Source organism: Bos grunniens, chromosome 9 (genome assembly GCF_055505025.1).
Source record: "Bos grunniens cultivar Pamir isolate PY7600 chromosome 9, Bosgru_T2T1.0, whole genome shotgun sequence".
Classification (NCBI taxonomy): Eukaryota; Metazoa; Chordata; class Mammalia; order Artiodactyla; family Bovidae; genus Bos; species Bos grunniens.
Window position 1 is genome coordinate 10,133,004 of NC_141173.1, and position 18,205 is coordinate 10,151,208.

The following is an 18,205-nucleotide window of genomic DNA, read 5'->3' on the forward strand; positions in this document are numbered from 1 at the left end:
GCCATTGGTACTAATCCCCTGACTCTCTTCTTTACTGGCCTCTCATATTGGGACTGGAGGGGTGGGGAGCCAGGGTGCAGGGAGGAATGGGTAGTTCTGAGGTGAGCTGTGAGTTCTGAGGTGAGTGGGTAGTTCTGAGGTGAGCTGTGAGTTCTGAGGTGAGTGGATAGTTCTGAGGTGAGCTGTGAGTTCTGAGGTGAGTGGATAGTTCTGAGGTGAGCTGTGAGTTCTCAGGTGAGTGGGTAGTTCTGAGGTGAGCTGTGAGTTCTGAGGTGAGTGGGTAGTTCTAAGGTGAGCTGTGAGTTCTCAGGTGAGTGGGTAGTTCTGAGGTGAGCTGTGAGTTCTGAGGTGAGTGGGTAGTTCTGAGGTGACCTATGAGAGGAAGAGTGCCATTAACACCCTGAGCGGACTGTTTTCTCCCTGGAGTGAGCTCTCTCTTAATGGTGGTCACCACCCCCTGGGCTCTCCACTGTGAAACCCAGTCCTCCTCACAGTATCTGCCCTGGCCAGTCCAGAAGGAAAAGCTGCTCAATAAACAGCTAGTTTGAAGGCTGAGTTTTATGTCATGGGATTTTACAAAGTGCCTTACAAAATTCCAAAGCTGACAATTACCCTAACACCTGTGACTCTACTAAATAAAAATAATCTCTACCTATTATCCACCTGCTAGGGAATTAATCTCACTGCCATTTTTTTCTGTAATACTTCCCTTTATTTTATTTGTAAAACAGATGGGGGAGGATGATAATGGAACATATGTAGGATATGTATTTGCCTGTTTCTTTGTGGAATGTTAAGATTGAACCCTTTACATTCCACTTAACTTCATGCACAGTATCTGTCAATGTATGAATGGACAGTATATTTATATACACACACATGGGCTACAGGGCTTCCCTGGTGGCTCAGCTGGTAAAGAATCCACCTGCAATGCAGGAGACCTGGGTTCAATCCCTGGGTTGGGAAGATCCCCTGGAGAAGGGAAAGGCTACCCACTCCAGTTTGGCCTGGAGAATTCCATGGACTGTATAGTCCATGGAGTTGCAAAGAGTTGGATACAACTGAGTGACTTTCACTTTCACATGGGCAACATGTATATATGTGTGATTTATTTTATATTCCTAGTATTTAGCCCTGGAGAAGGAAAAGGCAACCCACTCCAGTATTCTTGCCTGGAGAATCCTGTGGACAGAGGAGTCTGGTGGGCTGCTGTCCACCAGGTCACACAGAGTCGGACATGACTGAAGCGACTTAGCAGCAGCAATATAGTGGGAAAGAATCTGAAAAGATATATATCTATATATAACTGAATCACTTTGCTATGTACCTGAAATTAACACAGCATTGTAGATCAACTATACTTCAGTTTTTAAAAAATCAATTGAATAATCCATTCTAAAATGTTACTATTTATTTCCAAAGTCTACAGATACAGTAATTCACCTTCTTTATACTTTTTGAAACAGGGAAAGCTTTTTGGTTCTCCTAAATCCTTAAGCATCTTGCTACCTTCATAGTTTTTCAGATTTAATAGTTGTTGTCCTACAATTAGGTATGTGTTTCTTAACTCCTTACCAGCACATTAACTAAATGAAATGATCCTGGTGGTCAAATTGGTTTGGGAAACTTTGCACACTCCAACTCCTTCTAATGTTTTCCAGCACTAAGAAGGACCACCATAAAGAGAATTGTTCTAATCCAGCATTTTTTAGGCAAATTGCCTCAGAACCTTTTCAATACCATACAAAATTAGTCTTCCATGGAGCATATGTTTGGAAATCAAACTTGTCCTCATATGCACTGGGTCAAAATATTGGACTTGAATAATATGGACTTTCTTGTCAATTTCTCATCAATGGCAAATTTTAGTTCCCACTTCATGTTTAAATATTTTTCCACTTGGTTAAAAGGATGAAAGAATAGAGGCTTCTATTGTCCTACCTTTGGTCAATTGTTAAATTTAAACTATCTCCCCCACTCAGTGATCCCTATTTTATGCCTTTCCTGATCATATGTTTATAACAATGTATTTAAAAATAAGCCTCTGTAGAGCTTTACATGATAAGAACTTTATCTTGTGAGCTCAGACATCTAAATTCAAGCCTTTCCAGATCAGCTAAAGATTACAGAGAAGGAGACGGAAAGGTAATTCCACTTAGATTTCCTATCTGCACTTGGATTTGACTTAGAAGTCAAGTCCAAGTCACTCAAGTAATTATTTCCCACATGAGTGCTTCAGCTAACAAAATGTTAGAAAGCTGTGTATAGGTTTCCAACTGATTGGGCTCTCAGAAGGAAAAATCCTTTCTTCACAGCTTTCTCTTTTTTTCTTTCTTTTTTTAAGGATTTATGCTCTTGGTTGTATGAGCTCTGTGATCTTGCTGATTATTCCAAACTTTATTGCCACCTCTTTTTTAACATGCTGCTAAGCATTTGGAACTCTATGTCCTTGAATTATGAGTTTATCTTTTTTTTTTTTTGGCCACACCATGAGACATGTGGGATCTTAGTTCCCTGACCAGGTATCAAACCTGTGACCCCTGCATTGGCAGCATGGAGTCTTAACCACTGGACAATGAGGGGAGTGCACTGAGTTTATCTTTTAAGATAGTTTTTGCCCCCCCAAAAGTAGTCATTCTAACCGATTAAATTATAGAATGACATAGCAGTGGCCGTCATTCAGCTCTCACAAAGGTTCAGATAGAAGTTCAAATCCAATCAGAGCTCACTTTTATACATTACTGTGATGAATCTATAAGTGATCTTATCTCTATCCTCATTAGAATTTCTGTGGCAACTGCCAAGCCAGTGTCCCTGGGCTGAAAAGCAACAAAGGAGAAGAATCAGGTGCTGGTGAGCCCGGAAAGTTTGATTCTGCAGCCCGGAAGGTAAGAAGGCGAGGCTTGAGTGTGGACCAGGGGACCCTGGAAGTCCCACATGGTGCCTTCACTTACCTGCGACTGCTCTGTCCTCTAGGGCGATCTAGGGCCACGGGGTCCTCCAGGAATCCCAGGCAGAGAAGGACCAAAGGTAGGGAAATCTCTCTTCTGTGCAGCTTTCAGTTTGGGGTTAAAAAAAAAAATCCATTTTAAAATACAGTACCTTTTCTAAAAATATCTTGGAAAAGCCGTTTGCATATGTCATGTATTTGTTTCCCAATTCTGTCCAAATGACAGGCCCCAAGTGTCCTTAGAAGGATATTTTCATTTTTCCAAAGATGACAAAATGACTGAGCATACTAACTAAATGTATTGTCTTTCTAGGGGAGCAAAGGCGAGCGGGGCTACCCTGGCGTGCCTGGGGAGAAAGGTGATGAGGTAACAGACTCCTCTGACCATGGAATCCTCCCACTGAGCCTTCATACACAGGACACAACAAAAGGACATCAGTTTCCCTATAGTTCATGTCTGATGCTAAACAAATAAAAACAAAAACAGTGTTTTTTCCCAAATGTTAGCACATTTTAAATAATATGTTGATGTTTGTTGTCAGTGGTCCAGTTTTTGGGACAAGGAAATTTAAGCACAAAGTTAACATATCAGTTAATTGATATGTTTTCATGCAGGAGGTAAAAATTCTAGGTCTCTCAAGACAAAAGCAAGAGGAAAGAGGAAACTTACTGAAAAGAATCCTAAAGGAGCTCATAGAATTGAAGGGCTAGTTAGCAACCAGCCTAGGGCTAAGGGCAGCTCCAGAACTCAGTAGAACTTCCTGGTCCTCTGCCTTAACGTGACTCAGTTTCAATGACCTTGGTCTGTCTGTATCTCTGCTCAACTTTCAAACTCATGGGAGGAAAACACACACACACACACACACACACACACACAATCAAAAGGGTCTGCCTGGACTGCTTTTAATCATCTGCTCACCCTCCCACTAAGGTTCAAAGTCAAATGTGCTTTTGAGATGGTGATATAATTTTCTGACTCTCAGCCATGCCGATCTCAGGATAGCATTCTTTCCTGCATAATTCACATTAACTCTTAGAAAAACCAATTAGGATGATGAATTGTTGTTAGTTTAAACAGTTTTGATACTAATAATTCTTAATGAAAGTGGGTAAGCCATCTGGCATATATTAACCTTGATGTTAGTGTAGAAAATCATGACAATATAAAGTAGATGTATTTTTGAGCTGGAGTTATATATTTCACATTATAAATTACCATGTTATTGTTTTTAATTAATGTTGATTCTATTCAAGAAGACAGTAAGGATTGGCTTGTTTTTTTCCAAGTTAAAAATTGAGGAGCAAAGAAATACATTTATTTTCATCCATAAATAAAAGAGTAAAGGCATTTTATTTTCGAAATAAGGAAGAGTTATTGAGCTTTTGCATCTTCATGCTCCACAGAAAGTTGCACTAAAGTACAAGCATAGTATCTGATTTTAATAGTCTAACAGCTTTTAACTGCCTAGGTTCAAGAAGTAGGCTTTAAAGGCAATTGAGAAAGTAATAGCAAAAAGATCAGGAAATAATTGGAATTCGGGTTTTTTTTATAAGTGACTCTAAATTAAATTTATTAGAAGTTAACTTTTATTGATTCTGCAGTGAACTGAACCCCTCCTTAATTCCTCCACTATTTTAGTGTGCTTTTCCTTAAGTACAACTTGTGGATTTCTTTAACACAGGGTACACAGATCTTGCACAAGACTCTTAGACATTCAATTCCAGCTAGTTCATAAGGAGATTGTTTTTCATTGTTTCTTCACATCACATGAAAAGTATGAATACACCTAAGGTAATATACAACTCAGTTGGGCCTTTCGGAAGGTATGGGTCAATGCAGTTTGTTTCTCTCTGACAGATGGGAAATACGGAATATTATCTTGTCTTCTTGGACTCAGATACTCCCTGAAATTTTAATTTGTTGATTTGTTGATTTGTTTAAGTAAATGAAACTTTGCCCAAGAACATATATATTGCCAACTGGCCAAGAAATTATCCTATTTTAATACACACATAACAGTCCATGGGGGTCGCAAGAGTTGGACATGACTTAGCAACTAAACCACCACCACCAATATCTAATTACAAGACCTAAGATGTCTGTCCTACCCTTACTGGAAAAGATATAGAATGACATCACACTGTCTCTTTGAGGAATTCCCAATTACTATTTAATAATGATCATAGTCCATTTGGAAACTTAAAGAGAAGAGTTCCCTGTTGTTCTTGCTTTTACAAAGGGGACATTGCCCTCTGTCCAGTCGTTACAGATGCTTTGTCACAGCTCAAGGTAACAAACTGGCAGACACTGATAGGGCACAGACTCACCTCTTACAGTCAGAGGGGATTCTTGCTTGGAATGCAGGTCTTTTTTACAGTATTTTAGAATAATAATCAATAAGTGCGACTTGCAGAATATCTTCAGCCATAAATTGCAGCAGTGGAAAAATAAATATTCTTGATAGCAACTGAGCTATGAATGGTAAAATCAAAATATTAGAACAGGGAAAGAACTTAGTTCTAATGATCCTTGACTATCTATGCAATAAATTTTAATTTGTATTTTAGTTTGGTACAATATGCTAAATTGACTGTCTTACTCTTTAATATGTATTTGTCTTCTTTAATGACGTTCTTGTCTTCTAAAATTATCTTCTTGCCCTTTATACATCCACAGTAACTTTTACCCTTAGTACAGAATTTCAGCTTGTTCAGAGAAAGACTGCTGAGAACGATTTTTTTATTTATGGACTGAGGTTTATTTTAAAGTTTAATGTGGTCATCAAAGGTTAATGAGTCCCAAGCTTATAAATTAGACTACCTAAAGACTCAGCATCTCTAGACTGATTCAGTCTTGAGACTAAAAGTAGCAAAAAGAAGAATACATAAGAACATACATATCTTATACATGTACATATAGAGAGAATTTTATGAAAATGTGGCTATTTTGAGATAAAGCAGTTTGTGGTACACCATTTATAATCTCTAGATACTTAGAGGTCCATTCCCAAAGGAATTTTTTTTTCCTTTTCACTTATAACCCCATAAACAAGTTAATAGTGGGGGAATAAAAAGAGTCGAAACAGCATGCTAATGTGTACCACCCGCAGATGCATACACGTGTGCATGCACACACACACACACAGAGCATTGCCACTGAGGACGAACCCATCTTGAAGAAAGTTTAGATCCACATTCTTTAACACAAGTGTGCCTAAGGTTCTACCCAAGACTCTTATTACAGGAGGCATTTCAGCACTCCCAAGAAGTGCTGCTGCTTTTCTTCCAGCATTTCTTCCCCTCCTATCACATGAAAAACCTGAAGGAATATATGATCCCATTAGGCATTAGATGGACATATTCCGTAGAGCTTGATCCTTGATCCCAGTAATGCAGTGAACCCTGACCCTGTGCAACCCTGCTCTTCTAGGGCTCCCATAAACAGCTATGTAGCAATTAACTATGTAGCAATTCTACCATGGTCACTGTGTCTGATATTTACAATGTGTACCACATGTGTTGGAGAAGGCAATGGCACCCCACTCCAGTACTCTTGCCTGGAAAATCCCATGGACAGCGGAGCCTGGTAGGCTGCAGTCCATGGGGTCGCTAAGAGTCGGACACAACTGAGTGACTTCACTTTCACTTTTCCCTTTCACGCATTGGAGAAGAAAATGGCGGCCCACTCCAGTGTTCTTGCCTAGAGAATTCCAGGGACGGGGGAGCCTGGTGGGCTTCCATCTATGGGGTCACAGAGTCGGGCACGACTGAAGCGACTTAGCAGCAGCAGCAGCAACCACATGTGTATTTCATCACAGTAAAAAGAAAGGGAACGTACGATAACAATGAATGATTTGGCACTATAAAAGGATTACTTAGTAAATAAAATTGAATCCTGAAGAAGTGGAACCATTCAAAATAGAACTTGATACATCATATGGTTATCTGAGATAATAAATGGGTATTTTAAAGTATATTTTTCTCATCAAAGAAGTCATCTGAGTTTCTTATGGAAAATCTGAGAAATATACAAAAAGAGTAAAAGTTACTCCAATTTGTGCTTCTCAGACTGTTGGTAACATGTATACCTGTGGTGGATTCATTTTGATATTTGGCAAAACTAATACAATTATGTAAAGTTTAAAAAAAAAAAAAAAAGTCCTATTGTGGTCCACAATCTCGGATCCACAATTCCAAAGCTCAAATGCCTCTGAAAACCTGAGAAATTTTTCCCAAGTTTGGATTAAATTTCTTCGGCAGAAAAATGTGACCTGACGTCAAATGGAGCCAATCTATGTATCCCATTTGGTGAGAATATCATGTGTTTTGCAATAGAAATTATTGCGTGTTCGTTAGTGGGTGCTGCCTTAAGTGCCACTGGGAGTATTATGTAATACCAGTATAAGCACATGTGTTTCCTTTAAAACAAATCTGAAAATGCAGTACTCTGAAACACATCTGATATAAAGTTTCCAGATAAGACATTATGAGCCTCCATCAGTCTCATCTCTCAGGAACTGCATTTCTAATTTTTTTAATAATTTGGACCTTACCCTATGTAACATTTTGTAACTTTCCCTTTTTCTATACTATTCAATAGCTTTTGAAATATTATTTTAATAGTGAAATAGTTCATATTTTGAGCTTATTTAAATATAATATTCTGTTGCTGACATATCTGATAAAGGAGCAAATCAATTACATAAATTATCAGTTAATCTTTGCAATTCTTCCTTGAATATATAAATGTATCCAGTGTAACTAGCATGATGCTACAAATCTAAGACAGAGCAAGAGAGGCTTTGTGTTCACTTTTATGCTTAAGCCACTAAAGGATTCCAAATTTAAATTCACTGATGAGCCAAATTTCTCAAAATGAACTGGCCAGCTAAACTAAATATGATATCATAACACAGATTCCATTGTTCCACTAGTTGAATGAAGTGTTCATGTAATCATGTACTTCTTTGATGGCATTCTGCTCCTCTGAAATTTGTATTTTCATGCTTTAGCAGTGCCGGCTTCTCAAAGATGTTATTGATGATTCTGAGGATATGTGAAATGTGAGATCAAAAATATTCAATGAATCATCAAACACATTAAATTATGTTCATTACAGATGCCATGCATGCCATAGCATTTTAGCTCAACATCCTTATTCTTAGAAAGTGGGTCTTTGCACATGACAAACACCTTGTTTCTTGATTAGCCAACATAGATGTTTTGTTTTCAATAGTCAAAATATTTGCTGAGCTAAATGCTTTGTTTCCAATGAGATAACAGATTTTATGGCAGGAACTCTCTCTTCTAGGGTCTTCAAGGAATTCCAGGCCTTCCAGGTGCTCCTGGCCCTACAGGACCACCTGTAAGTATTTGCTACAACTGTTTCACTCACAACTCGTGTCTGCTGAGATGATGCCATGAACTAATACTCCTCCTTGCTTTTTTGTTCTCCATTCCTCCATGTAAATTTTTCAAGCATTGCCTGGAAAAGTAGCATCTGATGTCTCGGATTTTTGTTAGTGTTACCTGAGGCTGCTAGGGGTTGTGGAGACTTGTCTGTGATTAAGCAAGTCAATTTGAATAGAAGTTGGATATAGAAGAGAACATTATCTCTTTTAGTTATAATTTTTTGGCATTGACCTTTGGGATACTCAGATGGTTACACCTTACATGTTAAGCACCATAAACTAAGAATTCATTCTCTGGATGGAAAAGAAAAAAATGGGTCAGGGATTATCAGATTCAATTTCATTTTATTCAACTTTATGAATTAAAATATGCTCTGCTTTAGTTGGCACCTTTTTTCACTGTCCCTCAAACACAGTATCACATTCTTTGTGTCTTTAGGTATCCTGTTTTCTTAAAACAGAAATCTCTTTTCTTTTCCCACCTGTTAAACCCAATCTCTCCATAAAGCAGAGTGCAAAACTAGGGTTGCTGGTTAAAATATTGGATCTAAGGTTAAATTTTAATTTCATATAAATAAATGGTTTCATAGCATGTTTATCCCAAATATTGTATTTTTATTTGTTAAATCTAGCAATCCTATTCAAGCCTCAATTTTTGCAATCCTCCTCTCCTTAGAGTTCCTATGCAAATGGTATGTAGGAATGTAATCATGATCCTTAATGTTTTGAATCATGGATTTGCCATAATGAAAATTTTACCGTTCATGCTTTCACCGCAGTTATATTGAACAAAGCTGAGTCTAAATTGTAGGCTAAAATTAAAAGTTAAGAGCAAAAATTGTGAAAGGAATCATGGAAATTATAGCTAACTGTTTTCAAAAAAGATTTTAAATTAAATTTTGTTTTCCATTGGTAAAATGCAGATCGCATAACTCAATATGCACCTTGTTAATTCTGCTCTATGAAGTATTAAAATGTTGATCACTACCAAAATTATAGCTCATTTAGGAAGGCATAATGTTATGTAAATTGCTATTTAAACAGCAAGGCTAAATTTTTAAATGTATTAAAAGGTTCCAATTAAGGTCACTAAATGTGGTTGGCCAAGGTGAAAAAGCGACCACAAATACAAATTTTTTCCTTCCAAGGGCTTATCAGCAGGATACAGCTGCAGTATCAGCCTGAAGAAATATACGCTTATAGGACTGATTTAATTATGATCAAATGACCTTCAAAATGTATCAGTTTGAGCAACCAACTTCCAACATGCTTGGCTTTTCTTGTTGTTTCGGTAACAAACTTAGTTTTGTCTTTTACAGGGCTTATTAGGAAGAACGGGACACCCTGGCCCCATGGGAACAAAGGGTGACAAGGTACAGAGGGAAAATCTCACTGTCCAAACTAGGGTTTGGGGTGGATGCAAGGTAAGACCACTTTTAGAGAAAGTCTGGAAAATCAAGCAAAGCTTCAAAGTAGGACAGGTGTCAGGGAAGGGGGCTTGGAAGGACATAGGTCCCAAAATTGGTCTGAATACAAGAGATATGCTCCCAGGGAAAAGGATGAATAGAATGTGGGTACCACATGCCAGCTCCAGGCTGTATACTAGGTCCTGGGCATCCACTGTGTGAAGGACAGGGCGAGAGCCACCTCCTGACTAGAGCAGGAAGGTGGGTAGTATCGGGGCATCCAGCCACAGGTGCCAAGGCTCCCAACAGCTCACAGCTCTCAGCATCAGGATTCCAGTAACTGATGGGCTTGCTGAGGAAATCTGCAAGTTTCATCCTTTGAGAGTCATAGGGGAAGTCCTCTAAAGAACCATCACAGCTTGCTTCATGGGGAGTCCAGTCAATGAGTCAGCAGGGAAGGGCAGCAAAAGAGGGGTCTCAGCAGGAAGTTCACACTGTACCCGATTTAATATCTGAAGCCCCCCACCACCGCCCACCACAGTGTGATAGAGCCAGCACCTGAGTCATGTGGACTAACTATTCAGATTCGAGAAATTTAAGAATCAGGAATCCATGAGCCGCTTCAGTGGCTCGTACCCCGAAATGCCCACAATGGGCATAATGGCATCAAAGAGCAGAGGAATCCCCCTCCCCCAAATTGAAAAGCGACCGTGTGCATATTCTAGACAGTCTCACACATTTTTCTCTGATAGCATCCTAGGGAGTTTGCCCAGCCCCACCAGCCTTTTCTCCATGTTCTTGATGGAAATTATTCTGTTGGAGATTTGCCTTTTGAGGTTAATGGGAATTCCACACAGAGATGAGCTTTGGGCCACAGTTGAGAATGAAAATATGCCTTTTAATTGTGCCAGAAAAAAAAAGTCCTTTCAGTAGGCACATGTTTTCCTTGTTTGTTGTCCTCTTACAGTTCAGGAGAACCATGACATAATTCTCTGAAGGGCTCTGCCGGCAGCCTGCAGGACCTGATTTGTCTTAGAGAGAAACATGCAGTACACTCATTGTTACTCAGCCTCAGGGAGATACATGGCAAGAAAATCTTTACAGTTGGTCTTTATTGATAAAGACACAATCAGGAGGTTTATATGACTATTTGGTTTATAATGAAAAAAATGGGGAGATTGAAATGAAACCCATCAAATTTATGAAAATGGACTAAAATCCCTCAAAGTTCTTGAGCATGATAAGTAAGAATTTACTCTCTGATTCTTCTTTAATTAACCATTTCTTGCCATTGCCCCTGATAATCAAGAGACTAGGAGATTGTTAGAGGCTATTCTTTAAAAAAAAAAAAGCAGTTACAGGAAGAACTGGTTAAAGACACCAAAGGGAGTATCGTGCCTCTGCTTATCATGGACTAATAACCAGCCTATGTTTTATAAAAATATAAGTCAAATCCCATGTTTCAAGTTTCAGCTTGAATTCATTTTTCAAAGATGTCATTTTCAGTCTGCCTTGCCTGGAAGCAGAATGTCTGAGGCTGTTTATGTTGTATAGAATGTTTCCTTTAAATAGCACTGTCCCTCGGTCACCTCTGCTCAAGGGGACACGCCTGACATTAACTTAGGTAGTGAGAGAGGTTTCTCCCCCTGCAGACACAACTCAGATTGTTATTTTCCACTTTAGTTAAAGTATGTGGATGCCCCCTCTGGTTCCCCAAAGATGAAGGTGGTGGGGTGAGGATCTGCCCCAGAGAGCCGAGTCCCTGAGCCATCCCCACTTGCAGTAAGTCTGCTTTGCACCCCGAGGTGGGGAGAGTTCCCCCAGTTGCGCTCAAAGCCCAGGACCTCATCGCCTGGTTGCCTAGCTCCATCTGAAAATAAGCTTTGTCCCTGGGCGTCAAACGTTGAAGATCTATCTGAATGCCTGTGGGAAAAGATGTTTAACTTTCCTGTGGGCTAGTAATTCCCCAGGTGAAGAAAAAAGCCGAGCTGAATAAGACTTTGCAAGGCTGACAAAATGGCAAGTCATATCAGTTTCAGAATGTCTGGTTCGTAAACCTGGGGTAGAAACGTCTGTCACTGATGTTGGTCTGTCTACCCTTCGCAGGGCAGTGAGGGGCCCCCTGGGAGACCTGGACCGCCTGGACCACCTGTGAGTCGTTTCATGTTTAAAACATAAATGCATGCTTCTCCTTGAGGCTTTTTATAAGCAGTAAAGTCCTATTGTCTAGCACAAGGAACTATATTCAGTATCCTGCAATAAACATATCATAATGGAAAAAGTGGGGGGGGAAGCCTTTTGTAAAGGTGTTGGACTTCAAGGATAAAAGTCGTCTGAGTTTTATGTATGAATTTGAATGGCAGCCAGTATGGCTTGGGGAGCTCTGACTCCCTGTGAGCTCAGCCCTGAGGCACAGCGCTCAGGTTTGCATACTGTGGGCCTCCCTGCTGTGGGCTCAGTTCACCTGGGGGTGCCTGACTCACCACTTCCTGGCGAGGGGATGCTCGAAAAGTCATTTAACCTCAATGAGCCTCATTCATGGAAAATAGAGGGGCCATAAAGAGATCCCTTCCAGCATTGTGAGATGATAGAAAAATTGTGTTGTGCTGTGTGTGTTTATTACTATCCATGATGCCTGAGATGCTAGGAAACTCTATTTATACAGCGCTTAGTGAATGAAATGTACAAGGGCCATCAGTGTTCTCCTCAGGGCTGAGACAGATGTTGTCAGGAGGCTGGGGAGAAGACAGGTGCCTCTCCCTGGAGCAAGTCTGCCCTCAAGTGGGGTCTCGCTTGAACAGCATCTCAGCTTCCATCTCGCCGAATGTTCCTTCCCATTGGCCTCAGAGGGAGAGTTTAAGAAGCCAAACTCACCCAAAGCGGGCAGAGGTCATCTGTGACTTTTTTTGGAGAAAAATAATCGAAAGTTTAATAACATGTGCACCTCTTATATACAAGGGAAACATCCAGGAAAACTGGGTAACTCCCTGAAATGGCCCAAGTCATCACCTGAAATACCGTCTTCACCAAAAAGCAAAAGAAAGGAAGTGTATGTTGTTGTGCCGATTTATGTCTTAGCTTTCTCCATTGGTAGGTTTCTTGAGATTCCGAAGACAACAAAGATAGGTTGCTTGTCTGTGTGCTTTGCACACTTCAGTGAAGACATCAGCATCTGTTTTCCTAAACCAGCTCTTCATTTTACTTACCTTCTCCCTTGACACGGAAGCAGGGCAGACAGCACCTGAGGCTCAAACACTAAAATGCACTCCCTCCCTAGTGGACAGCACAGCAAACTGCAACATGAGCCCACAAAGGGGACCTGTATTTTACAATGGACTTAAGAAATCGCCCTTCCTCCTCCCACCTGGATTCTCCATAGCTATTTATTCTTCAAAACAAATTAAATGCTGTCTCTCCTGGGAACCCTCCCACCCTGGCCCTAGAAATCTCAGACAAAAGTATCCTTTGCCCTCCAGGACTATATACAGTAGACATTCAGCATTTGTCAAACTGCTGAATTGAATTGTCAAAAGGATGAGTGAAGTACTAAAGGAATAAATGAACAAAGCTTTTTTCCTTCCTTCACAAGTGTTTGCAGGATGCACGCAGGTCACGTGCCCTGAGCACCGCTGGCTACCATGGTCCAAAAGCAGGGCAATGAAGGACCTTCAGTTTTGCAGCTAAAATGTGGAAATCACAGTAAAGGAAAATGCAAGTTATTGATTCTATGGGGATTTAAAAAAAAAAAAAGGCTAAAAGATCTGAACTAAAATTTTCATGTGCAAATTTTTCCTGAATGCTAAAATATATGACTATGAAAGCCTCTCAAATGAGTTCTCTTTAAAGTGTTAGCCTGGGACTTGATTCACAGATCAATTTTATTAGGAAGTTTCTATTCCCTATTGTTTTAAAGTATATAATTTTGTAGTACATCCACACAGGGTTGTGTATAAAATCGTATCCCCTGTTTCTCTTAATTTTCTATTCAGTATGAAAAGACTGTGGGAAAAAATTACCTTTCAGTAGCCAAATTGTTCCCTATTCACATCTTCATCAGCACTCCTGTATTATGGCCTGCAGGTCAGCATGCTGTAAACAGTTAGCATAAATAGGCAATTCAGAAACTGAATTTTAATGAGCAAATAATATTTTCCTCTGAATACATTAGTGTCTTATCTGTCAAATCAGTACATTCATCACAGTCCTGCAGAAAGTGTGTGTGTGTGCTCCAGGTGGAGCTCGCATGCCTTTGGGATTTTTTCCTCTACATTTGCTTTAGAAAAACCAAAAATGGAAACACTGTTATTTTTACTGATAGCATTAAGCTCAGTTTCTAAAATAGAAGAGGAAAAATATCATTTGGTAAAACAACAAAGTTAGAGACTCTCACTGTTAACGTAAAAGAATAATTCCGTATCTCATTTCTCCTCAAGGGTGTACCATTCAATGAAGGGAATGGAATGAGCAGTTTATATAAAATCCAGGTATTTACTTTTCTAATTATGTAAAGTCACTTTCTGGTTCCAGGTTACTACAAATTCGTCTCACCTTTTTCTTTCTCTTTTGAAGGGAGGTGTGAACGCTCCCAGTTACCCAGGGCCCCCCGGCCCCCCTGTGAGTATAGTTGTTTATCATGAAGCCTATTTTCACTGAACAGTCACATATACACAACAAAAAGACATCCTAAGGTCACTGAAAATTATGCATTAGAAATATAACCAAAATGTTCTGCAGGAGGAAATAAATGAAATCAATAATAATAAGATTGTACACAAAATAAAGAAAAATTGCATTACGCGTAGAGATGTCACATTTTGGAAATCTGAGAACTAAATCAACATCCAGGCGATCGCCATCATGGGAGTTCTATCAAGTTAGATTTCGTCATCTTATGCTTCAAATCCAAACGGTAGCAAAGCAAGGCTTGCACATATTTTTACATGTATTAAAGCAAATTGGACAAAAATTCTTCATAGTTTGTGATTTTGCTTCAGTCGTTATTTTCAAGGTGACTTCTCACATTTTTCTTACAGGGCCCCAAAGGCGATCCTGGCCCAGTGGTATGTATATTCCCATGTTTTGTGTCATTTAGAAAATACATCTTTATTAGTGTTTAGAAGAGCTCAGGAGCAATGCCTTCCTTCTGAGATGTGTGTCAGTGAGCATGAAGGCAGCAGGCCCGCTCCTCATCTCAGAAAGCCTTAGTCCTGATGTCACTGCCCTTGACATTTCCCCATCAGTGCATTTGGAGAAATCACCCTGGGCTGGAAAGAGATACATATAAAGCTCCTGAGAAATAGAGCACTTTCTTCCAATAGAACTATTCTGATGATCATGAAAGTGGATCATGAAAGAAAAATATTAGTGGATCATGAAAGAAAAATATTTATTGAAAAGAAATTCTTTAAGATGTCTGCCATAGCTCCCAACAACGACAACAGAGATAGGGGCTGTTTATTTACTCTCAGTCTGAGGCAGTTTTTCTGGAGGAGATTTGGTGAGCTGTGATAACCCCGTTTACTGCGAGTGATGTGTCGGGAGGTTAACCCTCCGCCTGGGGAGAGATCCTGTCCTCCAGCCCCCCAAGGATGATGACTGCGGTCAGGCATCCTCCTCAACCACGAGGTGTCCCTGGAAAAGTTCTGCCAAATGCAGTTAGATTACTTTTATTCCCTGGCTGACTTATCTGTCATGTCCTTTACAAGCAGATGCTCTGTCCTTCATATTTCATTTCTCTGTACTTTGACCTTTGGATATATGCTTGAAACTCAGATGTACCTGAAACCGATATAAATTTTCAAAGCACTTTCCATTGCCGTGAGAAGAGATTGAAGGCCCTTTCGTTACAGTGGAGTTTGGTAAAACTAGATGGATACATTTTAAACAAGCAGGACAGCCATAAAAAGCAATCTTTTCGCATCTAAATACATTTTCAAAGGAGATGCATGAAAGAGCTTTTTGTTGTGGTTATTATTAGGCAGTTAAAAACTGATTTGTTTTCCCCTAAAATCATGAATTAACCCAGTTAGAAGCATTTTCCAAATATGTCATGTGGGAGTTTCCTTTGTTTTGTTACTCATGCTGTGCTTTCTTTATCTGTAACATTTTTTAATGCTTTAATCCACTATATCCTTCATTCCAATATCGGTCTTCTTTCATCTTATTGATAAAAATTTCTTCTTGGTATTTCCTTCTTTCTCACACACACACACACACACATCCCTTCTGGATCATTTAGGAGCACACAGGCTTCTCACTGCCTTCCCCAAAACACCAAAGTTTTTTCATTAGGTGAGAAAAACATATAATAATAAAGGATAAGTTATATTTATTTGGATTGGAAAGTGGGTGGTAACAAAAATGTAGATAGATGTGAGTAGAATCTGAAGAGATGAGGCTTTGATTTTTCTTAGCTGCAACAAAGGATAAAGAATAAACACTAAGTGAAGGCTGTTCCTTGCTTTTAGAGGCGTGAATTAAGTGGGTGAAGCACAAAATTGGAATCATAAAATGTGAAATCATGAAATTAACCACTGTGTACTCCTTCAGGTTTATCTTAGATGAAACTTTAGATTATTCCTTTGGAATTCATGTTACCAGTTGCCCCTAGGTAGAGAAATACTACCTCATACCACAGAGATAAGCCAAGAATGGTGGAATCACAGGTCACTGAATAGGGTGAAGTGAAGTTCAGTTGTGTCCGACTCTTTGCGACCCCATGGACTATACAGTCCATGGAATTCTCCAGACCAGAATACTGGAGTGGGAAGCTGTTCCCTTCTCCAGAGGATCTTCCCAACCAACGGATCAAACCCAGGGCTCCCCCCTTGCAGGTGGATTCTTTACTAGCTGAGCCGCAAGGGAAACTCAAGAATACTGGAGTGGGTAGCCTATTGCTTCTCCAGCGGATCTTCTCAACCCAGAAATCAAACCAGGGTCTCCCGCACTGCAGGTGGATTCTTTACCAGCTGAGCTACCAGGTCACTGAATAGACAACGGAAACTCCTCTTGGGGCTTTGGGGGAAGATTTACTCTTCCAGCCTCCTTCAAACCCCAGGCTACCAGATCTGCATCACTGTCTCTAATCTTCTCAGTGAAACATTGCAGATAAAAATCACCCCGATTGAATTTATTCTTTCCTGAAGTGATCCATTTCATTCCCTTGGTATTCAATTTATAATTGGTTTTCAATTAAATATTTTTTTATTAGCTACTTTCAAACAAATGTCAATTGATTGGCTGAGCACTGTTCAACCAATTCCTCTGTCTTAAGGATAACTGAGAATATAAACAAGGAGAATCAAAGAGCTTATTTCCTTTGTCAATGACCCAAGGCCTCTATTACAGAGCTTCATGCAGAATAGAATCTAAACATCTTTTTTTCTGATTGGCAGGTTACATATTGGTAGATGTCTAAAAAGATTTTTGGAGCAAAGAAAGTATCCAGATCATATGCTTCTCATTAAGCATCTCATAATAAGGACAATATCATAACTCATAATAGAAGTTAGTGTTGGTAGTATTTTTGAAGTAGATTAGCATTAGGCATGCAAAAATTTATAGAGAATGGACATTTATAGAGAATGGACTTGGAAAGCTACATTTTCTACATGATTATGTTGAAAGTATCCAGTGTCCTGAGAATATATTTGTAGTTAACATTAATTTATGGTTCACAGCAAACTGTGGAAAATTCTTAAAGAGATGGGCATACCAGACCACTTAATCTGTCTCCCAAGAAACCTGTATGCAGATCAAGAAGCAATAGTTAGAACTGGACATGGAACAATGGACTGGTTCAAAATTGGGAAAGGAGTACATCAAGGCTGCTTATTCAACTTACATGCAGAGTACATCATGCGAAAAGCCAGCCTGGATGCATCACAAGCTGGAATCAAGATTTCCAGGAGAAATATCAACAACTTCAGACAAGCAGATGATACCACTCTAATGGCCAAAAGTGAAGAGGAACTAAAGAGCCTCTTGATGAGGGTGAAAGAATAGAGTGAAAAAGCTGGCCTGAAGTTCAGCATTCAAAAAACTAAGATCATGGCATCCGGTCCCATCACTTCATGGCAAATAGGAGGGAAAAACAGATTTTATTGTGGCAGATTTATTTTCTTGGTCTCCAAAATTTCTGCGGACAGTGACTGCAGCCTTGACACTAAAAGAATCTTGCTCCTGGGAAGGAAAGCTATGACAAACATAAACAATATTAAAAAATGGAGACATCACCTTGCTGACAAAGATCCGTCTAGTCAAAGCTATGCTTTTTCCAGTAGTCATGTACAGATATGAGAGTTGGACCGTAAAGAAGGCTAGGCTTGAAAAACTGGTTCTTTCAAATTGTGTTGCTGAAGAAAGACTCTTGAGAGTCCCTTGGACTGCAAAGAGATCAAACCAGTCAATCCTAAAGGAAATCAACCCTGAATATTCAT

At 39.6% G+C, this 18,205-nt stretch overlaps 1 protein-coding gene and 1 long non-coding RNA gene across 4 annotated transcripts in view; one reads left to right on the forward strand and one right to left on the reverse strand.

Moving 5' to 3' along the window:
• The window catches only part of COL19A1 (collagen type XIX alpha 1 chain), a 440,957-nt gene that overhangs the window by 377,732 nt on the left and 45,020 nt on the right, over window positions 1-18,205 (forward strand). For both annotated transcript variants that reach the window (XM_086316743.1, XM_086316744.1), the window contains 9 exons: window positions 2,784-2,888; window positions 2,977-3,030; window positions 3,264-3,317; window positions 8,262-8,315; window positions 9,681-9,734; window positions 11,874-11,918; window positions 14,201-14,251; window positions 14,337-14,381; window positions 14,801-14,827. In XM_086316743.1, coding sequence (XP_086172869.1) covers window positions 2,784-2,888; window positions 2,977-3,030; window positions 3,264-3,317; window positions 8,262-8,315; window positions 9,681-9,734; window positions 11,874-11,918; window positions 14,201-14,251; window positions 14,337-14,381; window positions 14,801-14,827 — 489 coding nt within the window. The remainder of the gene's footprint in view (window positions 1-2,783; window positions 2,889-2,976; window positions 3,031-3,263; window positions 3,318-8,261; window positions 8,316-9,680; window positions 9,735-11,873; window positions 11,919-14,200; window positions 14,252-14,336; window positions 14,382-14,800; window positions 14,828-18,205) is intronic.
• LOC147365561 (uncharacterized) overlaps window positions 1-18,205 on the reverse strand; it is a 29,665-nt gene that overhangs the window by 5,257 nt on the left and 6,203 nt on the right. The window contains exons 2-4 of one of the 2 annotated variants that reach the window (XR_015132564.1): window positions 13,784-13,856; window positions 5,279-5,423; window positions 2,955-3,055 (exon numbers count right to left, since the gene is read on the reverse strand). This is a non-coding gene — a long non-coding RNA (uncharacterized LOC147365561). The remainder of the gene's footprint in view (window positions 1-2,954; window positions 3,056-5,278; window positions 5,424-13,783; window positions 13,857-18,205) is intronic. The other variant, XR_015132565.1, reaches the window with a different exon arrangement.